Below are 13,804 nucleotides of genomic sequence, written 5' to 3' on the forward strand. Positions count from 1 at the left end.
GAGACAGCAGGTTCCTGATATAGGTTCCTGATATAGCTCATCTTCGATCCTGTTGCCATCCTCATACCGTATCATGTTTTGTTTTGTTTTGTTTTGTCGACCTATTGCCCTCATTGTTGGCCTCGGTCACCTGGCGAAGGCCTACAGGGACCGAAATTAGTTTGTTGGCTTCTGAGTGTTTTGTTTTGTTTCCGAAGGTACCTCCACTATTCTAACATTTTGTGAGTTTTCAGTCGGAGGAGGCCTGCTTGGATCCCACCACGGTGGATATTGATTGCTTGGTATAGGTATAGCCTGTACATAATTTATTGGCTGACCTGAATTGATAGAATTTTGCTGCGTCTGCCAATGACTTGGCCCTGGCTGACGCTAATATTCACTGCCACCCCGCATATTTTTAGGCTTGTCTTTATATGGACTGTCTGACCTGTTGTCATTTCGTCTCTTTCGGTTGCTATTGTTATTGTTTGGGTTTTCATTGTGGTACGGCCTCTGATTACCATTCGGTTGTTGGTGTTCTTCGGCCTTTTTATAATTACTGTTATTATTATTAGGATAACCAAAATTTTGGTTGTAGGGATTCCTACTACTATTTTTATTATTGTATTTTCCGTTACTGTAAGCTTTACTTTTATTTTTCTTTGGACTTCTTTCGCCCCTATTTCCATTATTTCCATTCCATGATTTTTATCTATTAGGACTATTATTATTGCTGATCACGTCAGAATTTTTTCTGGCGTCTTCTTGCACTAGATCCAGAGAATCAATTACAGACAGAAATTCTTTCAGATCGGTGTCTGTAACATTAAATAACTTTTCTCTAATATGTATGGGTAATCTAGCTTTTAACACTCGCAATAAGTCTCTGGTGGTTACCGGCTCATCCCAGTATCGGTTCATGTTAATATATTTTTCAAAGTACTTTCTTAAGGAACCTGACTTCGGATTGTACATTTCTGCATTGTAAACAATTTTACGGAGTCGCTCTTGAGTAGACTCTGACCAGAATTGATCAAGGAACGCCTTCTCAAAGTCGTGGAAAGTCTTGCAAGTTTCTGCTGCATTTAATGCCCAGAGCGACGCATCACCAGAAATATGTGAAACCACAAACTGTATTCTCTGTTCTTCCGACCATGATTTTGGAAGAACACTTTTGAAGTTTCGAATGAAAACTACTGGATGTATGTTTTTCTTGCTTTCTTCGTTAAATATTTGAAACTTTCTATGCTTAATCAGGCTTTCTTCATGCATCAAAGTAGTTAAGTGCGTGGAATTGCTATCATTCGCAGGTGGTGAGGTTACTTTATTACAAGTACATTCTATTCCACTATTATTGTTCCTTGGTGTCACATATTGCCCTGGTAATATCGGTTGATTACCAAAATTTGGTCTTCCTTCTGGTGCATTAAAATTCGCCGTTAGATTATCTGCGATCTTTTCCCTGTCAGTACCAGTGTTGTCATTACTGCATACTGTCAGATTTTCAAAGTTTTGATTTTCGGAGCTCAGCACTCTGGCTACTTCTGTTCGGACTTGCTTTCGGATTTCCGAGCGAATGTCCTCCTGCATTGTTTCCACAGCGGCAGCCAAGGCTTTTAATTGGTTCTCTAGTCTATCTACTTCAGTTTCAAGACTATTTACCTGAACTGGAATGTTTGTTAACGGTTCAATAGTGGTTTTTACTGCATCGATCTCCTGCTTAAAATGGGTAGTAATAGCATTATCACGATCGACCAACACTTGATTTATCCTACGGACAATTTCTTTATCTCTTTCCAGAAAAATATTGTTTATGTTTTCCATAAATTTCTTTTCCTTTTCTTGGTCCCTGAGCTCCTGTTGCTGTTTTTCTATAAGCTTTTCCTGTCTACGTTTTTCCTTTTCCTGCTGACGTTGTTTTTCACGCTCCTGCTCTTTAAGCTCGCGTTGTTTTTCACGCTCCTGCTCTTTAATAGTAAACTTTTCAAATAATGCTGTTAGCATATCCTGTATGGACATAGCTTGAGCATTGCTAACTTCTGCCCCCTGCCCAGAAGAAATATTGTCATTAATTCCTAACTGGTTGAATGCAGGAGTGTCAGTTTGTTTTGGCAACTCCTCGGTTTTACTATCACTCGGGACATCAGTTTCTAAATTATCATTCATAATTAAATTTTCTAATAATTCGACAGAAATATGGGTAGATTGTGCTACCTGAGACTCTGATGTCATCTCTTCATCGGTATGCTCATTCGGTTTATTTTTCTTTTGTTTAACCATTCTATCACCAATATAGCACAACAAATATATAAATCACTGACAAGTACCAGTTGACACAAAATGATTTTATAACTAACACATATACACAAATAACACTCAAAAATATTATTCTCGCAGCCAGAATATTCAATTATTACTACTCACGGCTGCAGGTACTGATTTTAATTTAAAACTGCACACGCAGCGAATGTCGTTTGTGTGCTGCTGCTCAGTTACCGAATATGCACATCTGTTCCTACCTGAATTGATTGACAGTTGTGGACTTCACTGCTTATGTGAAGTTACTCGTGTGTCTGGCACCAGTGCAGATACAGATTCGACAGCAGTGGGGTAGGAAGATGTCAATGCTCAAGAAACAAATAAATAAACAATGATTAATAGTTTGTTTTGGTACCCCGTACCTGTCATAGATCACAATTTCAATTATTAAAATGAATAAAGGTGCATTGGTTGCCCCACGTTGGGCGCCAGTGTGGCGTTCGCTTTGTTATTCAGTGGTTTGGTATTTAACTAATTTGCAAATGAAAATGATAATCTTATTTTATTACATTGAGTAATTACTAAATAATTTTTCTCCCGGCTAAAGAATTGGTCAAGTTGCTGAAGAACTCCAAGTTAACGTCGTGTTAAAGTGTTGTCTGTAAGTTGTGTAAGTGTCACTAAATCACAGTTCATACAACAGATTCTATACAACTATTGATTATGATGGAAGCCGTTTTCTTCGGCAAAATGATCATTAAAACCACTGAATATCAGCCGCGCACAACACTGACGTATGTTACCTGAAACAATATTCTTCGCAACTCGTGCGTAATTAATTTCGGCTCCATACATCAGCTAGAAAAGTTTGTTATAACGATCGTGCTATGAGCACTGTTTTTAAAGAACCAATCTGTTTCGAATTATTTTCATTAAAATGAGTTCGGGACCACCGGTGCACATTTATTTTTACACATTTGTATTACGTTCGGCATTTATGTCTGCAGAGTTGCGTAATTTGAATTTGCCGCTGAGACAATTGTTAAGATGGCGGCAGACAATTGATAGAGACTTTCTATTGTTAGAGCAAATAAGTATTTTAAATGCTTATTAAACTTTACAGAAACTCTACTTTCGTATTCTGCACTATTTACACTTCATCAAGCAAACATTTGATTAGTTTCTAAGGAAAACACAGACAAAAACGCGATACAAATCGCTATCATCAATGGCTGCGCTCCTTGCAGCGGAAAGAAATAATTAACACAGACAATGCTTACTGAGAGAGGAATTAAAGTTACAAATAATTATTCACTCATATTTATAATAATAATGAACTCTATTTTCAAGTAATAATTAACAAATAATTACAATTTCGTAACAGACCTCAGTTTGATATGCGTCCGCAACTTACAAAAGCCAACCAACAAAAGGTAAAAACAAAGGAAGACAATCGCAGATCATAAAAGCAATTTACAATTATCATTGTCTTTGTATGATACACATCGATATGTCCAATTATATCATAGAATATTATATAAATAATTAATATTTTTAAATTTTCACTGTTTTTTCATACGTCGAATAGATAATGTTTATAACTGTTAGAGGTATAATTTCCTCTCGTCGCACTGTAGCCAAAAATTTATCACGTGCATGTTACAGTACCTGGTTGTTGCATAATGTATTCCAGGAAGACTTCGGCAGCTTCAGCACCAGCAGCGTGAGAAATCTTCATACTCTCGCCTCCAGTGTACTCTTATTCATCATTTTCATCATTACTTTCTTCCACGCTTTTAATTATTTCTTCATCTGTTAAAGTTTGGTTCATATCCTCATTCACCCCCTTAGTAACATCTTCATCATCAATTTCTTCTCCTCCTGGAAGGTTGTGGAACATGTCAGTGTACAAATTAATTGATAATTTCGACTTGACTGGCTCATCGACGTTACTCACTACTGGATCCAACTCGACATCAATGGATGGCCACAATTTTCTCCAGCTCTTCATTATGGTAGCGCTCTCCACTTTATCCCACTCTTCGGCTCCTTGGAAAACAACATCACGTATGTTAATTGTTTTCCACGCCTTCAGCATAGTCTCGATAGAATCGTTTTCACTTTCGTTCAGCAAGGAGACGAGAAGTGAATGTCGATAATGGCGTTTAATTAACTCCAAAATTCCTTCGTCCATGGGGAGAATTAGGGTTGTCACATTGGGTGGGAGAAAGATTGCTTGTATCTGTATACCATCGGACTTCAGAGAAACATCTGACAGATGACTGGGAGCATTGTCAGTTATAAGGATAGCTTTAAGTGGAAGCTTTTTCTTCTTTAGCTCTTTTCTCACTGCTATTACAAACGTTTCATGGAATCACCGAGAAAATATTTGTCTGTCCATCCACGCTTTCTTCTGAGCGCCATACTGCACTGGCAGAGTATTTATGTCATTGTGTTGAAAAAAACGTGGATGTTGGATTTTCCAATCATCATAAGCGGTAGTTTATGAGTCCCATTTGCATTACAAGACCCCATTAATGTTACGCGCTGTTTCTGTTCCTTGTAACCACGAGCTTCCTTCTCGTTCTTGGCAGCTAATGTTTTTGAAGGAAGCATCTTGTAAAAGAGTCCCTTTTCATCAGCATTATACAAGGCATCAACAGTTAAACCATCTTCCTTTATTATCTTCCGTTTCTTGCTTCAAACGCAGCATCCTTATCGTTAGCTGAGCGACTTTCCTCGGCGACTGTCAGCTGCCGAATGCCGTCTCGTTTTTTCCAGTTTGGTAGCCAACCTTCGCTCGCTGCAAACAAGTTACTACCGCCAAGTTTTTGTTAAATGCAGCTACTTTTTCCTTTATAATCGGGCTACTGATTGGAATTCCTTTACTGCATTGTTGAATTTCGTTCACGTCTTCTTCTAATCCTCTGGCTGTTTTCGAACTATTACTCCCTCAAAAATATTTGGTACTTATGAGCCAAAAGCTTTCTTGGTACTGCTGTTGTTATGGTCTTCAGTCAGAAGAGTGGTCTGAAGTGTTGTACCTCTTCACGCTATTGAGTCTTATGCAAACCTCTTCATCTCTGTATAACAACAGTAGCCTACATCCGTTTGACCTTGCTCATTGTAGTCAAGCATTGGTCTCTTTTCTCTCTCTCTCTCTATTGCTCTCTTTCTTCCTGTCTCTCTCCCTCTCTCTCTCTATTAACATAAATCCCCGTCTGCCCACACGAGTATCCACTTCCTTCCGTTACCAAATTGACAATTCTTTGACATCTCACGATGTTTCACATCAACCGATCCTTGCCTTTAGTCAAGTTGGACCACAAATCTCTTTTTGCCCTAGTTAGATTCAGTACCTCCTCGTTAGTTAGCCAACCTACCAATTTAAACTTCAGCATTCTCTGTAGCACCATATTTCAAAAGCTTCTGTTCTCGTCTTGTCTGAATTGTCCATTGTCCAGTTTTCACCACATAAGCCTGCACCCCAGATAAGTACCTTCAGAAAAAAACTTTCTAACGCTTAAATTTTTATTTCACGTCAATAGTTTGCAATTTGCCAAATCCCGATTTCTTCCTATTGCCAAACTGCACTTTATTTCCTCTCTGCTTCTGCTAACACCAGTTATTTTTGCGCCAAAGTACAAAAACTAAGCAGTTACTTTTAGTGTTTCATTTTCTAATCTAATTGCAAATGGTATAAACGTAATGTATGTTTACCTTTATTCAGTCTATTTTCTAAGGTAAGTCGTATTTGTGTTATCCTACATTACTCTGGAACCTAAACTGATCTTCGTTTGATCGGCTTGTACCAGTTTTTCTATACTCCTGTAGATAATTTGTGTCAACCATGACTAATTAAACGGATGATTCTATTATATTCGTTACTGTCGCCACCAGCTTCCATTGGAATTGAAACTACTATATTCTTGTGAACAGAGACTCTTCGTGTGCATAGAAAATGATAAAAAGCTCACTGCTTTCCTGACGGGTGGCAGCGTTAAGTTATCGCGACGTTTCGATGAGCATCATACTCATCATGTTCTGGCGAAGTCTTCCACACTTGTCGAGACGTTGCCGTAACGCTGCAGTTCGGCTGGAAACCCTAGAGATTTTCATCAATTGTATATTCTTCTTGAAATCTCAGGATATTTTGTCAGTCCTCTATATCTTTTATACTAGATGCAGTAGTTTTATCGTGGTATGTTCTCGCAAGGATCACAATGGTTCTGAAGGCTTGTCGTCTACTCCAGGTGCCTTGTTTCGACATAGGACGAGATTAGTGTAAATAAATCAAAAGGTAACATATGCAGGCGATACCGTTTATTGCCGTTTCTGCGTTACTAGTACAAATATACATAAAACCATTTTCAACAGTGTTAATAGTTACAAAATTATCGACTAATGTGGGTTACGCAGCACACTCGACGGAGTATCCACCGTGGAAACTGTTTTGCTCCGTGCGAGCAACATGGTATTTCACAGTCTGATCGCCTCTCTAGCGCATCTGCGTGGGTGGTGGAAGCTTCTAACGTGGAACCGGTGCTGTGCTGCGTGAACCCTGCGGCTGTGGTCTTCCAAGTCTCGCCGTACCCGTGTGGCTTCTGCATTTGACGGCTGTCTACTTGCCGACAGGAGGGAGGTACGTGTTGGAGCCAGGGCCTCCGAAACCTCCGCCTCCAGGTCCACCGAAGCCGCCTCCGGGTCTGCCAAAACCTCCGCCGCCACCTGTCGCCATCAACGATTAATATTTAGAATGGGCATTCATACCTACAAGAACACTGTACTTGTATAAAAAATTATTTTGTTGTATTTTTCCAGCCTCGGAAAGGAATGAAGTCGAAACCGGTTCTGATACGATTTTTGTGTCGCAAGGCTGGAAAAATGTAATAAAATAATTTTGTTAAGCGGAATTTAGTACACATCACTATCAAGCAGGATGCAGTTTAGGAGGACGAACGAATGCGGCAATTTGCTGGAAGAAGATAGGAGTTAACGTAGAAATTTCACACTCTGTCGACAGCGACAAAACAGAGATCGGTAGAAAAGGATCGGAAAGCAAGAAGGACGTGATGTTGAAAGAATCGACTCAACAGTCGTCCCAGATAACATACGGGAAAATTCAGAAAATCTAAATAAGTGCGGCCAAGTGAGGAATTGAAATGCTGAATAAAATGTTCTCGGGTTTCCAACCCGTCAATTGCTTAAAACTATACGAGCTTTCGGCCAAGCACTCCAAGTGATATGACCGCCAATGGGCTGTTGGTGCGCCCTTATATACGCTAGCTTCCGGCTGGTGCCCGTGACATTGCCATATATAGGCATGTTTTGAGTCGGCGTCCGATGTGCACTCGTCAACCGCGCGATCGCTGGATCCCACGCAGCGCTGAGCTGCAAGCCACCGTCTCTGTTCAGGGTGTTTGCGGTAATTTTTATTTCAATGTTATTTTTATTCAATGTTATCGCCGCTAGACTCTACATTCATACAATTTAAATGCTGTTCTCCTTAACACATCGGCCTAAAACAGATGAGTAAATGAACTTTGATAGATCGATAATGTAAAGAGAATAAAGTGGACAAATGTAAAATATAGTATTAGAGAAATATTGGATTAATTAATTGGACAAGTGCAAGTTGTATTCAATAGGAATGGCCAGACTACCTGTAGGTTTCCATGACCCACCATTTTTGTTCTTGCATATATTCATGTAGAAGTTTGGATTTCTTAAATAAATTGGATGATGCACGAATTTCATTTTTCGAACTTGATGAAAACTGGAACAGGAACAGTCGATCTTAGAAAAATTGTAATGTTATTCGTGGAACATGTTCTGACGGGGCAACGGCGAATGGAATATTTATCACGGAGTCCTGAAAACAATTAATATCATATGCATGCAATCATAAAGGCAAGAGGGAAGTGCTAAATGAAATGAAAGTAGCCGAAACATCCACGATTCGAAATCGAGCGTAAAGAATAAATCTAGAAGTTCCTTGGCGAGGTCCATTCTCCAAGTGATCTAACCTAGTATTAAACTGAGATTATCACGGCAGCATGTCTTAGATGACGCTCAAACGTAAGTGTGAAAATTTTATCTTCACTGAAAAATAACCAAGATGTTGCAGTACATCTATGTGAACAGATTTCGGCAGTAAGTTCTGTAACAGGAAGGTAAAATACTGAAAATTCAAAATAATTTACTTTAAGCATTTCACCTGTCGACCTGGTGTAATTTTAATTTTTCTGGGTCTTTTAACTTGGCTTCGCGCTTCTTGTACTATGGAAGAGTCTCCACTGTCAAAGTTTTCTTTCTACTTTCACATATGATATCACCAGCGTGAAAACTAAACAAAATCTTGAAAATATATTTTTTCTTATACACATGTTAATGATGGCCGAAAAGTGTGATCTTAGACGGCGGCCAGCAGAAGATAATGTCGTCAGGAAAGCCTGTAGAAGACAACGTGTCAGCTTGCTGGAATGTGGCACCATTTGTTTGATGTCACCTGGCTGAATACCCGCGAAATCCACCTCGATTTATTTCCACTCGTAATGAAAACGCATCTCCACCGTTTTTTAGGACGTGTATGGTTGTGGATTCTGCTACTACCCATGAACTATGAGAGCTGGCTCTATCGAAGATATGAGCATGATCAAAACACAGTATGTTTTAAGACCTCACGACATCGTCCGATGTAAGAGACACAGAGATTTATACTATTTGTTAAACATTTTAATGGTCTTGACCACAACAAAATATAATTACAATTTGATGATTAAAGGTTTCGATTGACTAACATCCCTCCTCAGATATAAGAAAATAAACGGAACATTATACATAGCTACCGATTCTTTAGTATGCGTGATAATTTTTTATACTTTTTATGTTTTAAAACTTTTATAAAAATATATTTTTCCTAAAGGCAATATTTCCGTTTATTTTCATGGATGTGAGGATGGTTGCCAGTCAGCTTAAACCGGTAATCATACTGTATTCTCTTGTGATTAAGATCATTAAAATTTTTAACAAACACAATGTGACTGCAGTCGTTTCAGTGTCTCCATTTATCAATGATCTGCTTGCTTAAGAAATTACTGACAGCGCAAAATTTACATTTACGGACCCACTGTATTATTTAAATGTTAGTTAAACATTATGAAGACTTACTGAAGCTGTGACAATTCTTCGGGATCTCAATTATACAGACGATGGAGGATGCAAAACTAACTATTTTGAGATCAGGAAACTATGGTCAGAAATGAATAATTGGATGATATGAATTCTTGAGTGAGCAATGTGTGTGAAGTAAATGTCTGTCGACGGCTCTTGTTTCATGACAAACCACTAACTTCTGCATTGACGCCGCGCGGGCTAGCTGCGCGGTCTAGAGGGCCTAGTCATGGTTCGCGCGGCTGCCCCGTCGGAGGTTCGAGTCCTCCCTCGGGCTTGGGTGTGTGTGTGTGGTCCTTAGCGTAAGTTAGTTTTATCTAGATTAGTTAGATTAGGTAGCTTATAAGTCTAGGGACCCATGACCTCAGCAGTCTGGTCACATAGAAGCTTACCACAAACTTCCAAATTTTTGCATTCACGCTGGACAGTGATACGTTGAAAACAGTACACAATCGGCTGTAATGTGTCCACGTTGCATTGCGCCCCACCGTTTCCCTTCAAGACTGTTTGAAGATCGAGCATTAATAGTTACAAGAACACACAGGATCCATTTAAATGCACATTGCACCAGGATGCAGCATCCGAAAAAGCAAACGAAAGTACAGAGGAAAGTGTCTCCACAGACTTTATTCTTATTGGGTATCGTCGTAGATACGTGGCCTCATTCAAGCCACAGACAGTTGAGCAAGATTTTTGAAAAAGAATTGTTCGCACAATAGAATTTGAGGAGATGTTATTCGATAGTGTGGGAGAAGATTCACCAACAAACAACGGTCATATTGCCCCTGAAGTGTTCACATCGACAAAGACAGTGTGGAGAGTACAACTTGAGCCATATTTCCATACTTACCAGTAAAAACGTGTCGAAGTAATAGGTTCGAATGATTTTGAACCAAATCAGTGATTTATGCATGCATGCATTTAGACTGAAGGCCATAATATTGAACATTTGCTATGACCTAAGTTACTGCTGCAAAGTGTTAGTCGTTTGAGTCGCAGTAAAACAAAAAATCGGTGGTAGCCGTTAATTGCTTACCTCAGAGTATTGCGTTTTCGGTCTTTAATGTTTTGCCTCCAAAGGTTTGTGACACACGTAGTGCTGGAGATTGGACACGTACCTGCTCCTCCGCCGAATCCTCCCGCCCCTGGGCCGGACGGGTAGGTGGGCGTGCCCTGGTACTGCACGTCGGCCACGTAGCCGGTGGCGTCGCTGGCGCGGTAGCGCACGTACTGCACGCGCCCGTCGGGTAGCCGCACGCGGTACGTGCCCTGCACGTTGCCTCCCTGGCCGCTCTCCTGCTGGCCGAAGTCGGTGCCGTAGTACGGATCCTGCACCTCGTACTGGAAGCTGTACGGCTGCGCCTGTGGACAACACGCCGTCTGGAGCGATGCGGAACTGAAGGCGCGGCCCTAACATTAAGGGGGAACCCGCGGTCTCATTGATGTCTGAGCCGCTGTCACTAGCCTGGTCGGATAAGGATGGGGAGGCAAACCTGTCGTGTGCTGATTGTGAAACCATCCCTACTTTTGCGTGACATGGTTCTGCGAAGGAAATTACAAGGCTTGTCCACTTTCGACAAGATAACGCCAAGAAAATACCTCTAGGTGCGTAACTAGGCAATGATTTCATGTGTGCTCCTCCCAAATAGCACATCGACGGAAACGTCAGCACACATAGACCTCAATACTCAAGTGATTGACTACGCTCCTCAGGAAAACAACTCTGGATTACAAGTTATTGGTTCATCCATTAATTATACGTTATACTTTCATTTGCTTCGCAAATTTCGAAGTTTTTGCTTGAAGCAGTAGTCAGTGATCAAGAGAAATGGAATGATAAGCAGATCTGTGGAACAAAGACTGAGAGGGGAAGGGGGAAAGGCTACATCGTAGTATTTTACGTAAGTGAGACAGCTTTTTTCTAATATTTCACTCTTGAGGCGGTAATACCTGCCAAGACAGTGGGACTGACAGTAACGTAATGCTCCACACCTACAAGGAGCTTGCTTGATTATCTATGTAAAAGAAGTTATGCATTAAAAACAGAAATTTATAAGAAAAAATGTTCTTATGTCTCTACGAGGAAATTAAAGCATCAGTCATTCCTCATAGCTCACTCTGTCAAGTAATGCTACTGAAATAGTACTTTCTAAAGTATTTTCTTTTATCGACAAGTGAACGTGTTTCTTAGATGGTCTCGGAAAAATATATCGTCAAGATGACTTAATCCTGTGTCAGAGCGATGGACTCGGGTGTTCTCCAATGTAGAATGGAAGCTGAATGGAGAAGTCACTTAATTTTTCGTAGCAGTGTTTCGTTTTTGGGAGATATCGAGGTCGCCTTTGACTGTAAAACCATTTATTCATAAAATCTACTTTTGCAGTTTCAGACCTTTGGCCAATTTCAAATTCAGTTCTGCGAAAATGTTGTACTTGTGCACATGTAAATTTTTTTAAATTGATGATGATATACGGGGTGTGTCTCCGAAGAGTCGTTAGATGTATTTTCTCTTGTGCTTCGGAAGACATTTGCAATTCCGTGCCGGCCGGTGTGGCCGTGCGGTTCTAGGCGCTTCAGTCTGGGACCGCGTGACCCGGCCCGGGCATGGATGTGTGTGATGTCTTTAGGTTAGTTAGGTTTAAGTAGTTCTAAGTTCTAGGGGACTGATGACCACAGATGTTAAGTCTCATAGCACTCAGAGCCATTTGAACCATTTGCCATTCCGTTGTTGGAATATAGAGTCGACTCAAACAAATACTGCTTAACAGATGTTTCATACGACGGCCAAATTCAACGGAAAACGTCGGTTTGTTTCCCATTACAAAGAACTAAACTAAACTCCGCCCGAACGGGTCACGAAGGCCCAATGGTACCGACCGGCCGTCGTGTCATCGTCAGCCCACAGGCGTCACCGGACGCGGATACGGAGGGTCAGCACACCGCTCACCCGACCGTATGTCAGTTTACGAGGCCGGAGCCGTTACTTATCAATGAAGTAGCTCCTCAGTTTGCCTCACAAGGACTGAGTGCACAACACTTGTCGACAGCGCTCGGCAAACCGGATGGTCACCCATCCAAGTGCTAGCCCAGCCCGACAGAGCTTAACTTCGGTGATTTGACGGGAACCGGTGTCACCATTTCGTCAACGCCGTTGACCCTAATTACGAAGAAAGTGATATCTAAAGCTGAATTTTATGTGCCTAATCGATAGAGTGGTCTCAAATTAGTCTAGCGCGATTTTCGTTTTATCGGTATGTGTTAACGGCGACAGTAAAACGGGACGAATAATCAGCACTCAACCAGCGACTGAGGTTGAGTGACATGGTGGTAGAGTGGCATGAGAGTCGCTTCTGGAGTATTTGTTATTCTTCGTGTTTTACTGTCGACGTTAATACATAAAACGAAATTCGCACTGGACTTACTTAGGACCGCTCTGTCGAATGGGTCCGTGAAGTTCCGCTTCAAAATTTGAATTGTTTGTAACGGGAAGCAAACCAACTGTTTCTTTTGACACTGGGCTTTGCGCAAAACGTGTGATGAGCGGTAGTTGGACTCTTAGGACAGATACTCGGTTTATGCATGTCAGATATTTTTAAATATTTTGAGATGTGTTCAAGTAAAACATTATCCCAGAACTGAACTTCAGAATGGGCAGTCGTTCGGAATAACAACAGTGGAATTTTTGACTAAATAGTTTCTGCAACTAAAGGTAGTCATGATGTCTTTCAAAAATGCAGTCATTTACTTCTCAGCGTCAACTCTGCCAAGGCCAGTAGCTGCGCTGCACGACTTACCGGACCGCCGTCTCCAAAACCACCGCCGCCGCCACCACCGAAGCCGCCGCCGCCTCCGAAGCCGCCGCCTCCGAAGCCTCCGCCGCCAGCGCCGCCTCCGAAGCCTCCGGCTGGTCCCCTGCCGTAGCCCACCTCGGCAGCTGCCAGGCCGCACAGCAGCAGCGCAGCCAGGGCTCCCACCTGCTGGCGCAGTCCACAGTGGCCGTTACTTTCCCTCAAAGAAGTCCCGTACTCAGGGAATGACCAGATACAGGAATCCTGAATCGCCGTACAAGGCGAGGTCCTTGTGGAGGTGGTTTCCCTCTGCCTTCCTCCGATCTGTTACGAAGTGTTAAGCGTGTATCTGTTTCTAGTGGATGGTTATGATGAGAGCTTGTACAGTGCAGTGTTGGGTTTGTGTTGTTATGGATAACAATAAGGGAGGGGCTGAAACCCGGCGCCAGCTCGTAGCCTACCCCTCTCGAGTAGCACCACGGGGTCGGCCGAACTTGAATTCCCAATCCGACGGACAGATCATCATCCAAAATATCACATTCCCTCACTTGATGAGACGCTGTGAATTGGCGTGGCATGTAAGCCAGGAAATTGGCACAAAATCT

The 13,804-nt window shown here is 41.5% G+C and overlaps 1 protein-coding gene across 1 annotated transcript in view; it reads right to left on the reverse strand.

Moving 5' to 3' along the window:
• Positions 1-6,625: 6,625 nt before the first annotated feature.
• The window catches only part of LOC126484963 (adult-specific cuticular protein ACP-20-like), a 57,959-nt gene continuing 50,780 nt past the window's right edge, over positions 6,626-13,804 (reverse strand). The window contains exons 2-4 of the mRNA XM_050108564.1: positions 13,206-13,419; positions 10,530-10,773; positions 6,626-6,966 (exon numbers count right to left, since the gene is read on the reverse strand). Of these exons, the coding sequence (XP_049964521.1) occupies positions 6,860-6,966; positions 10,530-10,773; positions 13,206-13,419 (565 nt within the window). The 3' untranslated portion in view covers positions 6,626-6,859. The remainder of the gene's footprint in view (positions 6,967-10,529; positions 10,774-13,205; positions 13,420-13,804) is intronic.

The sequence above is a fragment of the Schistocerca serialis genome, chromosome 6 (assembly GCF_023864345.2).
Source record: "Schistocerca serialis cubense isolate TAMUIC-IGC-003099 chromosome 6, iqSchSeri2.2, whole genome shotgun sequence".
Classification (NCBI taxonomy): Eukaryota; Metazoa; Arthropoda; class Insecta; order Orthoptera; family Acrididae; genus Schistocerca; species Schistocerca serialis.